Here is a 17,812-nt window from a genome sequence, read left to right as displayed (position 1 = left end):
CACACCATAACCACTCAGTCATGAATAACTACACCTTTAGCAAAAGTTAGAATGTTTATTTCCCTATATTAACAATGCTAATGTCATGTAAGATAAGCTCAAAATCAGATGATAAACATATAGAAACAACAGTGGCTGTCCAAAGCAACGAAAGAAACTCAATTTAATCAAAGCTTGAACTATTACACATTCTAAGGTTACAGTGAAAATCAATAACAAGAATAATTGCGCAAACGATATCACATACATTTAGATTCAGCAAAGAAAAGACATCCACTTTATTCCATATAGCAGACTTTCATTAGTAAGGAATCCTTAACTAACACCAGATTAGCATCAGCATGTTGGGTTTCACGCAAACACAAATTTGGAAAACATCTAACTATGGCTCTATCAAAATAGTGCGGTTGGTACCTAGTAAGAAAAAGGAAATATGCATCACAAACACATGGTTAAAATAATACCTCTCCTCAATTGGATCAGCAAGCTGAGATAGTCTTTGTCCTCAAGACATCAGTTCGGTCAGCAAAGCATCAGGATTCAGCATCAAAGTTCAGGAAATGCAAAATCTTTAAGCAGTAAAGTTAAGCATGTCTCTGTTCAAGAAAATAACGACCTTTCGGCCAGAAAGAAAATGGGCAATTGGGCTGTCTTCCCTCGGTGCAGTCTGGCAAAGTTAGATTCCCTAAAACTAATTTGAAAGTCCCTATCGGTCAAGGAATCGCATGTTCTCACTTTGTCCAATAAAATTAAAACTTCAAATCTATGATTTCTACCACTACTCAGTTTACATGTCGCTGATTGGCTTCTCTTGTAATGTCCTTATCATCCGGCTCATCAGGTAACAATATTGTTGCAGCTTATTCTCCAGTCAGTGTCTCCATTGTTCTCCTCCTGAGAAAGTAAGTCTTACACATATTACATTCATAATGTTACATTCAGCAAGAACAGCATCTTCTAGGAATTGGTTGTCATGAGAAAGACTTTTAGCTACGAGCACATTTAGTCAGCGCAATGGTAAATCACAGTTCAATTCTCTGAACAGCCATTTTATTAACTGGTTTCGAAATACAGCTTGACATGAGGCCGTGTAACTAGGCCAGTACCTCCGCTAAGTTAAGGCCTACAATTAGTAAGCTAATATATAACCGTTACTATGATGCATTACTACATTAATCAAACCTATGCTTAACATTTCATATTAATAAGTATACTTTGTGAACATTGGCGGCCACTCATTGTGATCAAATTTTTCAAATCCGTGCATTATTTTTTTCTATGTTATTACATTTTCTACTCAAATCCATTACTCACAATATATGAATACTTATTAATATTTTTATTAAAACACCTGCACTAGCACGGTCCAGTGGTACTCTGAGCAAAAGAGTGATGTGATCATCCTACCGAATTCGGGCACTTTGGTCTGTTTTCGTTCTCAGTGACTGAAGTGAATGTGATTACAGCTAAGCCCCATAAAACAGAAATTTACAGACTTCTTATGCCCGTGTCTCTTGGAATGGCAGTGACTGAGTGTGGAGCTGAAAGGGAGAGGCGAGTAGTTCCAGTGGAAGCAGGTGGTTACCGTTGCCACTTTCAATTACATTTGAGCTTCATGCTCATTACTGTTGTGCACTGTTGGATTTCCTTATTTACATATAGGAAGGCATTAAATGATCAACTCCACTTTCTGAAGGTGCTTACTGTGTCGTCTGATCTTAAACTCACCTCCAAATTTTGGAATCTCTCTCTCTTGGGTGCTCATAGTCACCACAGCTAGATGAAGCATGCCAACACCACAAGATAGTGTTTTCTGCTTCTCCTACTTCCAAAGCCGTCTCTGTCATCCCTCTGCAAGCTCATCACAGGAGTCTGCAGGCTACTTTGAATCCTCTGCTTCCAACTCTTATCTTGTTGGCCACCTCAGAGCTTACCCCTTGAATCCATAACTCTCTGCAGCTACATATGCGGATTAAAACTATTGTAAATGTAGTTCTAGACAAGAGAAAATTCTGGGCTGAGCCTATTCCAGAAAGGATATGGTACCAGAATATCACTGACTTAACACTGAGTGAAAGAGGGGTCATTTTTTTGAAGCAGCCTCAGAGCAATCTACCCGACGTAATGTATACGGCATGAAAACGGTGTCAGCTGCTTGTGTAAGAAAGTCAATGCACTCTTTTCAGGGGCTAAATTTGTTACGTTATGTTCCTGGTGATTACATTATATATTTTTTAAAGTGATGCTAACCCATTGCCCCTGGTGAAATTATTGCCAATTTTATTTCAGCCCCTGTTATTTTGTGGTCACATCTACTTTATCTCCCTTCTGATAAGACTTCCTTTTTCCAATTGCAGCTTCTAAAACAGATAGCATAGAAGCTGAGCATCTTTTCTCTGACTTCTCTCCACTGCCAGGGATCATTTGGGAAAGTACCACTGATACTAAAGTCTTTTGTGAGACACAGTTTGCCCATTTTTGATGAGCAAACCCATTAGGCTCATTGATCTTCTTAGAGAGTACACTTTCCGTAACATGTTTCTTAGTGGTAATTTAAATATTAGGAGATCCCATAGAAATCTGTAAGCAGACAGATATTTTACCCTATGAGCTGTTCCTTAACACGCTTGTTAGTCGTGATTTAAATATTAAGAGATCCCATAGAAAGCTTAAGGACACAGAGATTTCACCCTATCAGCTTTTCCTTAACATGCTTGCTAGTGGTGATATAATTATTAAGAGGTCCCTTAGAAAGCTTTAAGGAGACAGAGATTTTACTTTATCAGCTGTTGAAGGGGTCCGATCCAGCATTACGCTTTTCGCACTTCTGTCTCAGTTCTTGTCACGTTCGACTATCCCGACACTTCAATCACAAGGTGTTAGACTTTTCATCCTTGGCGTGGTCTCGCTTAACTTTTTGCCTCTGTTTCTCAGGTTGTTGATGTGGTCTGGTTTCTGTTTTTGCTGTTTTTGTTACTCTGGGCACTTTACCACTGCTAACCAGTGCTAAAGTACAAGTGCTCCTATACAAAATGTGTATGTAATTGGTTTATCCATGATTGGCATATTTGATTTACTAGTAAGTCCCTAGTAAAGTGTACTAGAGGTGCCCAGGGCCTGTAAATCAAATGCTACTAGTAGGCCTGCAGCACTGGTTTTGCCACCAACATAAGTATCTCTGTAATCATGTCTCAGACCTGCCACTGCAGTGTCTGCAGTTTTAACTGTAAATTCAACTTGGCAAGTGTACCCACTTGTCAGGCCTAAACCTTCCCTTTTCTTACATATAAGACACCCCTAAGGTAGACCCAAGGTAGCCCCAAGGGCAGAGTGCAGTGTATGACTAAGGTAGGACATATAGTAATGTGTTTTATATGTCCTGACAGTGAAATATTGCAAAATTCGTTTTTCACTGTTGCAAGGCCTGTCCCTCGCATAGGTTAACATGGCAGCTACCTTTAAATATAATTAAAGTGTAGATTCCCTCTGGGAGCAGATAGACATGTGGAGTTTTGGGTCTCTGAGCTCACAATCTGAGAATACATCTTTTAGTTAAGTTGATTTTAAGATTGTGTGTTTGAAAATGCCACCTTTAGAAAGTGAGCATTTTCTTGCTTAAACCATTTCTGTGACTCTGCCTGTTTGTAGATTCCCTGTCTGGGTCAGTTTGACAGTTGGGCTGGTTGCACTAGACAGTGACACAAAGGGAGCTGGGGTATAGTCTGCATTTCCTGGTGAGCCATCTGTGCTAGGAGGCAGGGGAGGAGTGGTCACTCACACCTGAAAGGCCTGTGCCTCCCCTCACACAATGCAGTCTCCAACCCCCTGGTGCGTGTCTAGGGCCTTGCCTGGGCAAAGGGCGAAATGGGTATAGGGAGGGCACCCAAAACCACAGACTTTAGAACACTTCTGGAAAAACAAGAGGAACCTCTGCCTGGAGAAGAGCTGAAGAGCTGTGGAAGAAGAGCTGCCCTGCCTATGACTGTGCTTTGTGGAGCTATCCTGCAGTTGCAGCTTCTGCCTGTGCTAGAGGACAAAGACTGAACTTTGTGTGCCTTCCAACTTGTGAAGATCTCTCCAAGGGCTTGATTTAGAGCTTGCCTCCTGTTGTTTGAAGTCTCAGGGGCAGCAAAGACTTCTTTCTGCCAGCACCTGGAGTCTCTGGAGAGACTCCTACTCTGCCAAGTGGTCCCCATCCAGTTTCTGGGACCATGAAAGGAGAAGCTGGCAGCCCAAGAGTGAGAAATCCATGCACTGACCGCCCTGCTGGGAAATGATCGACCCAACTCTGATCTCCGGCTGAAAAATCGACGCGCTGCCAGCTTCGCGGCTGAAAATTGACACTCGCCTGCAACACGACCGTAAGATCAACGCCCGCGGCTGGATAAACGAAGCTGACGGAGGCTGGTGAGATTGCAACCCGCGCTGCATGGTTTTTGGACCATCGTGCGGCTGAATTTCTGACGCAAACACCGCTGGGTGTGTAAAAACAATGCAAGGCCTGCCCAGACCCGAGAGTGCTGACCGGATCGACGCATCGCTCTACTGCGGAGAGAAGAAACAACGCACACCGACCCGACTAAAGGAGAAACGATGCAAGGTTTTGCTCGTGAGTGAAATCGATGCATTGCAAGCCCTTTTGGCACACACTCACCGTGCAGGGTTATTTTTGACACACCCAAGGTATATTTTCACACTAACAGCGTTAGCGTTGTGTCTAAAATTACATGAACACTCTTTTTGCATTTTTAGTGTTAACCTGACTTGTGTATTGTGGATTTTTGTCGTTTCGGTCTTGTTTTGTTTAGATAAATATTTTCTATTTTTCTAAATCTGTGTTGTGTCATTTTGTAGTGTTTTCATTGAATTACTGCGTGTGTTGGTACAAATACTTTACACCTAGCACTCTGAAGTTAGGCCTACTACTCATGCCAAGCTACCAAGGGGGCAAGCCTGGGTTAGCTGAGGGTGATTCTCTTTTACCCTGACTAGAGTGAGGGTCCTTGCTTGGACAGGGGGTAACGAAAGACCCCATTTCTAACACAAGGAAAATAATATTCAGAACCTCCTCCCAGCTAAAGTGTTTCTTTCTGGTGTTTGCTTATCACAAGGGGAATTTGGTGAACTATCCTTTTTCAAAACTCCTACCTGAAGTTTCTACCACAGAGTCTTGTTCTTAGGTGTTTGTTGTCTCGTCCCAGTAAGATGATGTCTGTATTTTATATCCCTTGACACATTGTTCTTCCCCATTTCCAAGAGCCATCTCTGGAAACAGAGAGTTCTCGTCCAGGACCACTAGAGGGATAATGAATTAAGGTAACTGATTTTCTTTTTCCCACCTTTGAGACAAACTTGAAGGTTAGGAAACTGTTCACTTCCACTCTGAGTAGGAGGCTAAGAGAGGTATTTCCTATTACAGCAAATTCATGGGGATACATTCAATGGAAATACACAAGTACCATGGCCTCTTCCTGGGTGGGATGCAGTGGTGTTCATTTGGCAGTTATCTGCAGACCTGCAATGTTCACCATTCCTCACACCTTCAACAATCATTGAAGTGGCACGTTGGTAAATGATATGAACACCTACCAATTATCTTTATTACTTTAATTCCTAAAGTTCCTAGTCACAGTCCTCCTCACCTCCCAGCCAACCAGTGTTGTGAATGATCCTTTGAGACTGGGGCCCACTTGGAATTATTACAGCACGTTTAAGGCAAACCCAATTAACAACAACCTCTTTTGGAGAGTGGCTATAAAAATATGTGTCTGTAGGTACATATTAGGACAGTATGAAATATTTATATGTCTTTTATATTTCTAGTCAAGTGACTGTCTTCAGGGGTGTATGCAAATCGTGGTAAGGGACTGAACATAAAAGAGCAGAACTTAGTGTAATGAAGATTACAGGTAAGCAGTTTAATTTTGCTTGTGCAGATGTCCTATGCCCCCTGACATCACTTGTATCTTCAGAGTGTATCATAGTCAATAACGTGGAACTATAGTACCATTAGGACCTTTAATAGCAGCACACTTCTTAATAAGAGTAATACCTTGTTTTTATGGAGCGTTTCATAATGGATTACTGCTATTTGTAAAGGCTGTGCATTATTGGTGACACTATTATTCAAATTAATAGCCATCTATTCCAGATTCTTAGGAAGGATGGAGGGTTGAGTCAGTTTTGCAAGTATTCAAACTTGTGCTATGTCTGCTAATCATCACTGAATTTATCATAAGCTTTCAAGTCATTGGGCTATCAACCCTAGTTGCATCAAGCATTAAGGGGCCTTCAATCACCAATATTGAGGGTGATTAGGTATTTGTAATCCCATGTTCTTGTGCTCAGGGGGAAACTGGTGCATGGACACACTACAATCAACTATGCTGCTGCCTAGTCACCCCTGCTGCGCCTTACATGATAGCAACAATGCACAGACAACCCCTATACACATACATATTTTACTTCTACCCTCCATTAATACAATGAAATGCATGTATATAGGGCCCTGTATGTTTACATGTGAACATATTAGCGGAAATCATGAGTTGAGCTTATTTTGCAAAAGAGAGAACTGTGAAGATGCACATGTTGCAAAAACAATTTACAGGATAAAATATTTTGTTGCCTGCCAGAAACTGAGCCTTCATGTGATAGAATTGGACCCACAGGTACCAAAATGTCATTGCTTCCCAGTGCAATTATGGTCTGTATTATTCTGCATACATATAGTCCATTTTTTGGTGTATGTTGAACAGTATGACTTGTCCCAGTTAACCCATAGGCCTGAGATGTTTCCAAAGACTTTCACTGTTTTCATTATTATGAGTAAACTGCCCAGTGGGTCAAGCAGATACAGAGGTGTATCAATGCACATAGGGAGATCAAGTGAGTGTTGTGTGTGTGCCCTATCCACAAGTCTAGGGCGCTAGCCCTCTGCATGCACGCAAAGGGCTCTGTGGCTGGGGCAAATCGTAAGGGAGATAGTGGGCAACCCTGTTGGGTGCCTTTCTATATAGGCTGCTGTGTTGAAATCATGCTGCCATGTGCACCCTAGCCAGTGGTTGGGTGTATAACAATATAATCTAGCACACAAAATTCGGCCCAGGCCCAACAAGTGGAATACTTAAAAAAAATATTGAAACATCAAGATTTTGAAAGCCTTCTCGATGTCTAGCGATGCCACCTCTGCTTTTGAGAACACTTGTGGTGTCCTGTCTAGGAGACAAAACAAGCTCTGTGTGTTCATGTGTTTATTACGGCCAGGGATAAATCCGTTCTGATCTGGAAGTACTAACGTAGACATGGCCAATGATAGTCTGTTGGCCAACACCTTCCCCAAAACTGTGTATTGGGTTTTAAGGATGGATAGTGGTCGATAAGATTTAACATACAGGGAATTCCATCCTTAATTAAGTAATACCACTTTCACTGCATCACTGGCTAATTGTGACAACAGTCAATTCTCATGGGTCTTCATATGCAAGTGCACTAAGTTTGGTGCCAGTTTTGTCTTATAAGTGGCATAAAACTCGGCTGGTAGGTCCTACCCCTGGCTAGTTGGTCTATAGCCTTACCAATTTCTGATGTACCAAGGGGAGAATCTAGTGACTGCAGGCAATCACACTTCCTGTGTTGGAGCATGCATCTTAGTAATGCTTTTAATGCACCAGACATCAGTAGTTGCTATCATTTATATTAGCGCTTAATCTTAAAAGCCTAACAGAGAAAAAATGCACTGATATGTATTTTAAAAGTGTACATGTTTATATTTGTGGCAGACATTGTGCATAGCATTGCAGACGTTGTGCCTACCAGAACTGGCAATGTGTACATGGGGCTGCAAAGTAAAGCTGTACCATTGTTCAACTGCTTGTTCCCATGCAAAAGGAGAAATTCATTATGTACCATGGGAAAGAACGTGGATTGCAACAAGTAATGTATAAACTATTAAACTATTGGAGGCACACAGAAAGGGAAGATGACCTCACTCCTACCATGAGAGAATACTCTGATGTTTCATATTCAACTGGTGTTATGATTTTTGTTGGATATTGCTTTCTTTGCATAATGGGGACTCATCAAACTGACTTACCCAACTGTTTTGAGTATTTCAAAATAGGGAAGGACATCCTAAGTTAGAATTCAGTTCCCCACTTGGCTCTTGCGCTGTGAGTCAGTCCTCTCTTGATTCTTGTTCAGTGTTTGCTCCCTCTTGACTTTATTCTGTTCTCTTGTCCCCATGGATGCTTCCTGATTTCCATTTTCTGCCGGTGTTCTGCACTTTCCTCTGATGGTGCTTCTAACAGACTTTGCTGGTGAACTACATGCTCTGCTTTCAAAACTGAATTGAATGCTGAACTCAGGAGAGGTATATTCTAATGCAAATGTTTTTTTCACCTGATTTGTTTTTTGAGTAGAGCTAGTATGCTGACACCTGTCTTTTATTTTTCTTAGCTAGTTTAACTTAGTCCAAGATAGATGTTTTCTAAATTATTCTTCTCTTTTCTTTTTTAACTTTTGCCAACATGTGTAGCCCACTCCCACACATGCTTCTCCTGATTTGGTTAGTAGTAGGGAGATACTATGTACCAATCCCAGAATTCTGAATCTGGGATTGGAACATATTAACTAATGAATTCACGGTCTGAATTGAAATGTGTCTGTTTCCAACAAGTGTTTGCTTTATTAATATGCATTATACTTCTGGATTGTCTAATGGTGCTGATGTTAAGCAGATTGAATTTGTTTCGTAGATTTGGTCTGCCTATGGTGTTCATTTACGTTTACAATTTGATTCTGTGCCCAATTTAGGTGACTTTGGCTTTCTGAATACAAACTAAAGCTTTAAAATTGTCATTGATTGGAGGGTTTTCCCTGGCCGCATGGCTCATGGTGTTTAAATTGTGAATTGAGTTGAATTTGTTGTAAATGGCTACCACACTCTTTACTGACAGACAACATCAATCAACCTGAGGGAAAGGGAAGCATTTTCTGAGCCTTGCAAATAGTGAAGGGAAAATGTGCTAGGACTACCATAGGTCTGGGCAGAGCCATTGGAATTGGGGGTGTCCTGGTACTCTATATAAACGCACCACAGCAAAAATCTTTGTCGGGACCTCATTGTGTATGTTTGCTGTTAGCCAAGTTTCAAGAATCTTTGCTGCATTCTTACCCCCTGCAGGATCAGGTAAAACTAACTAGTCAGATGTTCCTATGGCGTGAGAACCCCCCTGCATCCCCCCTCCCAGTTTCAGCACAGGTACTGAACATTCTATCACCTTCAACCAAGTCTGCAACAACCCTCACTGGTGTGTTAGAACTGTCAGCCTTAGTTAGGGTGGTCTTCCTCCAAACATTTTGCCTATTTCCCCCCATTTTTCTGCTGAAATGTGTTTAATTGTCCCTAAGACCACTGCTAGCCAGTTCTAAAGTGCCAATGCTCACTCCCCTAATCATGGTTAAATTGGTTTACCAAGGGCATATTTGATTTACTTATAAGCCCTTTCTATAGTGCTATACAATATACCCAGGTCCTGTAAATGAAATGCTACTACCGGGTCTGTAGTACATATTTTGCCACCCACTTAAGTGGTCCTTTAAAATGTGTCCCAGGCCTGTCATTGCAATCTGAATGCTATTTTTAAACTGACAGTTCGGCTTGGCAGTATAATCCTGTGACAAGCCTTAAACTCCCCTTGTATTACATGTAAGTTAACCCCAACGTTAGCCTATAGGGCATGGTACATTGTAGCCAAAAGGCTGGACATATACTTTTACGTTTTACATGTCCTGGTAGTAGAAACCCCCTACATTTTTTTTTATTACTGTGAGGCCTGCATGCCCTGAAGGAAAATATTGGGTTGCCTTATTACCTTCAATAAGTGCTAACATTTGAATGAGGACAGATATGCATTTTGTGCTTGTGTCATTGCCCTCTCTTGTGCCCTCTATACAGTAGGTCTGGCACACAGGGCTCATGTTGTATTTCCCCTGTGGCACTTCACGGCCTCCTGTGACACCAGGATAAAACATCCCTCAGGACCAATGTTCCCACTACACTTAACACCTTGGCAGGCCCCTTTCCAGAGCACATGAACCCATTAGAACTTTCTGGTACAGTTGTTCAATTAGTTTTCAGTTTGCACACTTGCACAGAATAGACGTGCTTCATGTTTATTGGTTCCAACTGCCATGACCTATTGACTCCACCTGCTAATGTTAATTGATTCCACCTGCTTCTTTTTATTGGTTCCAACTGACATGACTCCACCTGCTAATGTTAATTGATTGTACCTGCATTAATAGTCAAAACCATTAGGCTCACAGGTGTTCGCTCCCATGGCCCGCTGAAACCCTCCTGTCTCACATGTGAGCCATGTTCCTCTTAGGAATCAGCCACATTTAAACTGCACCCGAAACTCAAGTCGGTGCTTGGCCTCATTCCTGTCCTCAGTAAGCATTATCCCTGAACTCACCTCCTAAATCAACCGGATTTCTCCAGCACTTTAGTCTGCCTCAGCCCAAGCCTCCCTGCAGTTCCTGTGATCTTGACGCTGTTGACGCTTCGGCCATATTCACTTCCAATGTTGCAATTCCTCTTCAGCTCCCTACGCTACAGCTACAATACTTCCTCTAGATTCCAGTTTTAAGTAGGAGAGACAAGGCTAACTACTTGATCACAGGTCAGTGCACACTAATCCTAAAATTAAGCCTAGGATTATCTATAAAACTATGTTCTGAATAGAGAAGGTTCACTTTTTAGAAATTGGACACTACCTTTGTTTCAATAGCTTAAGCTCTCTGAACTCCTTTACAGAGTGGGTACTCCAGATTTGAATTATATCAAAACTGAAATCCCCCAACTAGTAATTCTTGACAAACTGCTGTAATAAGAACGAGAAAGGACTTATTAGAGCATGCTATACATGTATACAAACTTGTACAGAAAACTGAATGCAAAATGATTCTTGGGAGTGCCAGAAACTTTAGCCTTTAATCTTGATTTTTACCTTCTCTCATGCAGAAATTGTAGCGAAGCCTGTAAGAGTACAATATTGGTAATAACTATGGGGGTCATTTAAACCTCAACAGTCTTTTCACAAGACCGCCGAGGGACCGCCATGCTGAAGACCGCCAGTGCTGGCAGTTTTCCGCTCGGCAAATTATGACTGCTGGCAGCCCTCCAGCCGCCAGCAGCCATACTGGCGGTCGGCGGGGAAGTGGAGGCTGCTCCACCTCCTCCGACCGTCAACAGAACACCGCCCACCGAATCACGTTATGTGATTCGACTTGGCGGTGTTCTGTTGACGGGGTGCTGGCGACAGAGCAGCCCCCATGGATCCCGTCCCCTCCCGAAGGATCAATGGACCAGGTAAGTTGATCGTCATTTAGAGGAAGGGGCTGGGGGGGTGTTGAGTGTTGTGTGCGTGCATGGGAGTGTGCGTATGAGTATGAAGAGGGGGTGTGTGAGTGCGTGTATGCATGCGGGGGTGTAGTGTGTTTGGAAATGTGTGCATGTCTGTCTGTATGTATGTCTGTATAGATGTGTGCGTGTATGTCTGAATGTGGGTGTGTGTGTATAACTGTGTGTGTCTGTTGGCATGTTTGTTCGTGTGTGTGCGGGTATGTGTGTTGGTGGTGTCTGCATGCATGTAGGGTGTGTCAGTATAGTGATGTCGGGGTCGGGGGAGGGGGGTCCTGCCACCTTTGGGGGTTGCAGGGGGAACGGGGGTGTCGGGGAAGGACTCGGGGTGGGGGTTGGGGGAGACCCCTATCAGTGCCAGGGAAGGGATTCCCTGGCACTGATAGTGCTTACCACCATGGATTTCATGGCGGTGCCCCACCCCATGAAATCTATGGCTGTCAGCCGGGTCATGATACCGCCGGCGGTCTTGTGACGGCCGCCGGGCTGGAGACCCAAGTCTCCAGCCCAGCGGTCGTCTCCGCCATGGCGGTCGGTTCGGAGAAGTGGCAGATGGCCATGGTCATAATTCCAATTTTTTTACCGCCAGCCTGTTGGCGGTAAGACCGCCACTTCTCCACCAACCAACAGGGTTGTAATGAGGGCCTATGTAATCTTTGTATGCTGTGAATTGTTGGTAAACCATTCTTCTTGTTATTTCTAGTGCATTACATCCACACCAACACAAAAGGTCCAGGGAGTGCAGAAACTCTTATGTAATCTCAAGGCAGCAGAGTAGGACTGGTGCTGCAAGTCTATCTTTACTTATTTTGCCCCAAGACCGATTCCCCTTAAGGGCAATGTATGATTTAAGGGTTTAGGTTACCTTAATCGTGGGCAGCTGCCCTGGGGATAAAAGGTTGAGCATTGCCTCTGCAGTCAGAACCTTGTGAGCGCATGACACTTGGTATCTATGAAATTGTCATAAAAAATTCTCTTTAATGGTAAAGTTGGAATTTAAAATACACTTTTGAAAATACAACATTAGGGCATTTTCCTTCCCTCTGCCATTTGGTGGCTGCAGCATTCCCTGGGTTACATGACTGGGCAGTTAGGACTTTGTGTATTTCTCCCAGACAGTCACACAATAGAGAGATTAGATGTGCGTGATTGGACTATCTGTTCGAAGGATAGGGAGCCAGAGCTGAGGACAGATCCACTTGCAACTGAATTGGCTGGGCTCTGCCTTCACACAAAGAGCTTGTCACCACTGCATTGTCTCTGCAGCCAGCTCAGAAACAGGGCAGGAAAGTCCAGAAATTCCAAGCACTTTAAAGAGAGATGTCTAGAAACTTTCACAACTTATATGGCAGCAGGTATAAAAATAAGGCCCTCAGACCCCCCTCTTCAGTTCAATCTCTGGACCTGAAGAATGACCCTCAGAAGGCAGCTGCTGTGGCCTGCTATGTACTCCACAAGACTGCTTTGCTGCACATGGAAGGACATTGATGCCTGGAGCATGCGTTGAACCATCAGAGACTCGCCCTTCTGATTGAGCCCGCTTTTTCTCCTGAACCCAGGACTGCAAGAATGACTCCAAAGGCCAGTTTGCTAACCTCCTGTTCAAAGCCACAGGGATTTAACAGACTCTTACCATCTTGAACCAACACCTGAATCCAGCCTGAGTGAGTCCTAACCCCATCAAATGGTGCCTCTGTAGTCCTGGACCCTTGGTGGTGGTCCCAAAGGTGCCCTGATAGTCAAATACAAAGCCTCAGACTTGTTGGCTAAAAACTGCTCTGAGAACTGAGAGGCAACTGGGACCAACCTTAATTGCCAGTCGGCCTGACTTTGCGACTGCTCCTGCAAATTTTTCTCCCAAGCTGCAAATTCTGTTCAGTGGTCCTTCACCAAAAGGGTATCCGGCCTCTGGAACTCTGTTATGCTACAGTCACCTGCCTCATCCCACTGGAGATTGTCACCTTTCGTAAAAGTGACTTAGTCCAAACGTAGAAATCTTGACTGCAACTTTGTCAAGTGGTTGCCCAGTGGTGATGATCCTCGCACACCGTCTGTGGCCTTGTCCCACTGAATTTTACCTTCTCACAACTTTTTATCCAGACTTTCTTCTAAGTTCGAAGGTAAGCTTTGACAGGGCCCAATCAACTTTTTGTGTCTGACCTACACTCCATTACGGTCATCCATATTTTTTTCACTTGGACTCAGTGTTGCGCAACTAGATGTCCAAAGTTGGTGCTTGGATTGTTTAGGCACTTGTTTTCACTAAGAAAATTACAAATTCATATCTCTGGTTATTCTGATTTGTGTTTTGTCATTTTGGTGTCAAATAATTTGCTAGCATTTACTCTACTTCTGTAAACCACTGAGGGATTTCTCTTGTGTGGTATCTTCACTTTATTACTGTTTGTGTGCAGCATAAATACTTAACACATTGCCTCTAAGTTAGGCCTGACTGCTTTTGTGTGAAGATAACCAGGGTTAAGTATGGGTTACTTTAATGAATTTTATGGTTCAGCGTGCCAGTGACTGTGGCTGATGCTTTACCAGGGCTCACATCCCAGTCAAACAACAACCCAATTTCTCACACCGTGGGATTTCATGCAGCCAGTGTTGATTCTTTCTCCGACAGTCGATCAGAATGGTCCTATGATTTGCTCACAACAGATTAAGCTCTATTGTTACAAAGTCTATTGTTGTTTCAAGGGCAGTTTTTTTGTATCCTTGAAGCGCAGAGCCCACGGTCTTCAGTATGTCTCTATTGCCCCAATCACCTTCAGACTGTGAATCCGTGCTTTCCTTAGGGGAGGGTATCTTGGCTACCTTAGGGTTCACCATTCCTGCTAAGTAACTAGGGACTTACACCCCCTCCATCAATAGGCTACAAAAGAGCCAAGGTATTGACTTTTGGGGCAGTGCTTGATTCAGCAGCAACCAGTCTTAGGGCCGCAATGGCCAGAGGAAGTTCCACCGCCAGACACCCAGGTGTGCATTCAGTGGCGCTGCCTATGCATGACCATGAAATAATCACAGTTTATGCTGGTGCCTAATGACTGAGAAACACTGTGACCTGCCTTCATTTGAAGCTTTAGAGTATCTTCTGTGCTGCAGTGAGTGATGTGGTAGCAATCATCCCCGTGTCACACAGTGCAGGTCCACAAAGAAAAGCCTTGCATCAGGACCCCCTATAGCAACATAAGGCCCCCATCTCCCAGTCCTTCATTCGGGTTCACTCAGTGCCACCACCTATACCACTGCCCTGAAATGGGTTCTGTCCTTGAGATGCTCCTGGGTGGCATCTGGCTCCAGGTGCCAGCCCACATCTCCGATCAGCCCTAATGTTACTACTGGGTTTTTAAGGGGTGCAACCACATATCAAATCAGCTTCTGGGTGGCAACACTGTTCCTCTGTTGGTTCTCCCTGGTGACCTCCTCCAGCACCAGGCTGCAGTGTTCTTCCAGTGCATGCAGTTAGCTTCAGTGATGTGTTGGTCTCAATATAAGGTCCCACATCAAGGGCGGCTAGACTAGTGAGTCAATGGACATACCTCCTATGTAGCAGGGCTACTCACTGCAAATGGGTGGCGTCAGGCCCCAGGCCACATCACAGACACAAAATTGGGCTGCAAATCAATCCAAATTTCTCTGCATGGTCCAAGGGGTACGCTGCAGCTCTGTGTGCCCCTCAGGCAGGGCTTCTGTGTGCCAGAAGTTTGCTCCATCAACTGTCACTCCCTCCAGGCCTCAGGTGTAATCTTGGTGTGCACGACCTCACAGGGGCTTGGTTGTCTCCCTCTTTTAAGCATCCCACGTGTCTTGGAAGGTGGTCGGTGGTGGGGTCCCAGCTTGTCCAAATTCTGTGGGGTTTAAGGGCTCTCTAGTTGGCTCCTGTTGGGGTCTCGCAGGAGTGCAGCTACACCCATTGGTGTGTGATTCAAGTATATTAAGATGTCATCTGCATTCGACAACATAATAAGGTGCTACCACACTACAGGTATGCCTCATATTTTGTTCTTGGCTCTAGTTAAGGCTGCTAAAAGATTCCACAGCAGTCACAATATGAGGGATGAAAGAGAACAGCCTGGTCCCATCTATCAATCTAATTTGTATTGGGATGATATTTGAAGCTCCCATGTGATAAAGGAGGAACACGCACAATGCTATTATCTGGCACCTAGTTACAGCATCTCCCTGAGTGGCTCGCTGAGACCCATGCAAGGGAACACAGGCTTTTAGAAAGGTGAGAAGGAGACATGGATATCAAATATTTGCTTTTTGCACTGTGAAATAGGCCAACTAGTATCTAATTTGATGTCTCTTATTTCACAAATATAGGGGTGGTTGACTTGGTTGAATATGAAAAAGATGCTCTTTGCCTGTAAAGGCCGGTTGGAGAGTCATTGTTGTCTGTACTCAGAAACTAGAAAGGCTAGACGGCTAGACGATGGATATGAGAAGATGGGTGACATTTGCAAAGTACAAACTTTCCACACCTTTGAGTAATCAAAGTCACATCCAGGGATGGAGGTAGGGCTCTTTTTGTAACATTTTAGAGTGCCTAATGTGAAACATGACAATTGGGAGACCGCCAGAACACAGAATTCTGTTGGAACACTGATCACTCACTCAGGGTGCAGCCTGCTGTCCATTCTGTACAAGACACTTTGCAAAGACAGCCTGAGACAAAAACAGTTGGTCAGGATTAAGTGGGACATTCTTAGTGGACTAGGATACTGAAGTATGTAAAGAAAACATCAAGCGAAACCCTGATTTGGACTTTATTAAACTTTAAATATCTACATAGATTGGATTTTGCACCTGTTGTTCTACAAAAATACTTCCTGTTCTATACAAATGTCCAAGATGCCAATCTGATAGGGCATGTTTGCTCCAGATGTTCTGCTCATGATGAGTTGTGAAAACGTTTTGTGCCATGGTGGTCTCAGCCTCCGGGGAGCGTGGGGAATGAAGTTGCTCTGAATCTTAAGCAGTGTGCAGGACCTACACTACACACCTGTCTGAAGATAAAATGCCTGCAGTAACATATGATAACAATAGTTTACTCTTGATAAAGAGATGTATTGCAGTTCATTGGGAGTAAGATAGTGGTTCACCAACCAGCTTGATCTTTGCTATTAGAAAATGACTGAATGGCTGCTGGTCAAGGAGATATGCATGGCAAATAACTTGGAGCTCTACAGAGAAATGTTTTGTTGTATATATTTGCAAGTAGATATTAACAGTCTGGTTAAGGGGGTGCTTGCTCATCCCTTGAGCATGTTACTCTGGATTACCAGTGTCCTGTTTCTCGATCAAGCAGACTGTGTAAGGGGATTACCTAATCTTTACATGATTGCACAAATGTAATCCTGACTCCCATGTGTTTGCTGCCTTAGTATTTCTCTGCTTTTGTTTAAATGCCATTAAAAAAAACAGACTTTGATGCACTTTCTTGTTCAATGTTTTGATGCCTCATTTAGAGAAAGATGGTAAGGGAACATTCACTAAAAGGTGGTGCAAGTTCTGTCTGCCCTCCTCTCACATTGAGGGTGGATGTTTGTGGTCTTCCGTATGTTCTTTGTTCACAGTGCCATACACATCTCACCTTCAGTGGCACAATGCAATTGATACCAAAGAATTCGCCCAAATAAGGGCATTCCATTTAACATTAATTCTGCTAGAATACTTTTTGCTAGGGATTGGTATGGAAACTAGGGTGGTGCAGAACAGCAAAACGTTTTAAATGTCCCCCACGTACTGGTTATAACTCCTAGCATGTCAGGAAGAATTACAATGTAGATCATGGAAATGGACCCTCACGTTTGTTTGTCTAAATCAAGTACTAACAATTCTGACATCTTGACCTTCGGAAAGAAAAAGAATTTCCACCACAATGTTGACCACTATTAAATTTAGCAGCCTCGTACTGATAGTACTAATTGCGTCCCAATGTCAGTTTGGTGGGCGACACCAACTTAAAATAATTTTCATGACAGGTTTTGTATAGCAGCCAAAAAAACAAAGAGATTCACATAACTCTTGCTCAATCAGTTATCAGTTTGGGTAGTGTTGGCTTCCAGGTGACTACTAACCTGTCATACTTCTGTTGTGAACATCATCTTAGTCACTGTAGTGTAAATTCCCACTTGCACTAGGGAGAGTCCCCAAATGCCTCATGTATGGAAACGTATGCTTCTTGATAGTGTGGAACAGAATTCAAGTGAGAGGAGGGGCCAACCTCATCCCAAGATCACCAATGTCTCCTAGAACTCCCAAATGTGGTGCATGTGTTTTCCTCCTCTCATTTCTCCTTATTCCTTTTACGACTGCAGGTTTTGAATGTAAAAGTGGCATGCTCATAAATATGGTTTTATCCCTTTGACTCCAATA

General features: G+C 43.3%; 1 protein-coding gene across 2 annotated transcripts in view; it reads right to left on the bottom strand.

Moving 5' to 3' along the window:
• ACVR1C (activin A receptor type 1C) overlaps positions 1-17,812 on the bottom strand; it is a 1,080,214-nt gene that overhangs the window by 36,572 nt on the left and 1,025,830 nt on the right. Inside the window, exon 9 of one of the 2 annotated variants that reach the window (XM_069225149.1) lies at positions 104-894. The exons of the other annotated variant lie outside the window; for it this stretch is intronic. Coding sequence (XP_069081250.1) covers positions 838-894 — 57 coding nt within the window. The 3' untranslated portion in view covers positions 104-837. Of the gene's footprint in view, positions 1-103; positions 895-17,812 lie in introns of those variants that run through there. 2 annotated transcript variants of the gene reach the window in all.

The sequence above is a fragment of the Pleurodeles waltl genome, chromosome 3_1 (assembly GCF_031143425.1).
Source record: "Pleurodeles waltl isolate 20211129_DDA chromosome 3_1, aPleWal1.hap1.20221129, whole genome shotgun sequence".
In the NCBI taxonomy this organism is placed as follows: Eukaryota; Metazoa; Chordata; class Amphibia; order Caudata; family Salamandridae; genus Pleurodeles; species Pleurodeles waltl.
Note: the sequence above shows the minus strand (reverse complement) of the source record. Positions and strands in the feature narration are given on the sequence as shown.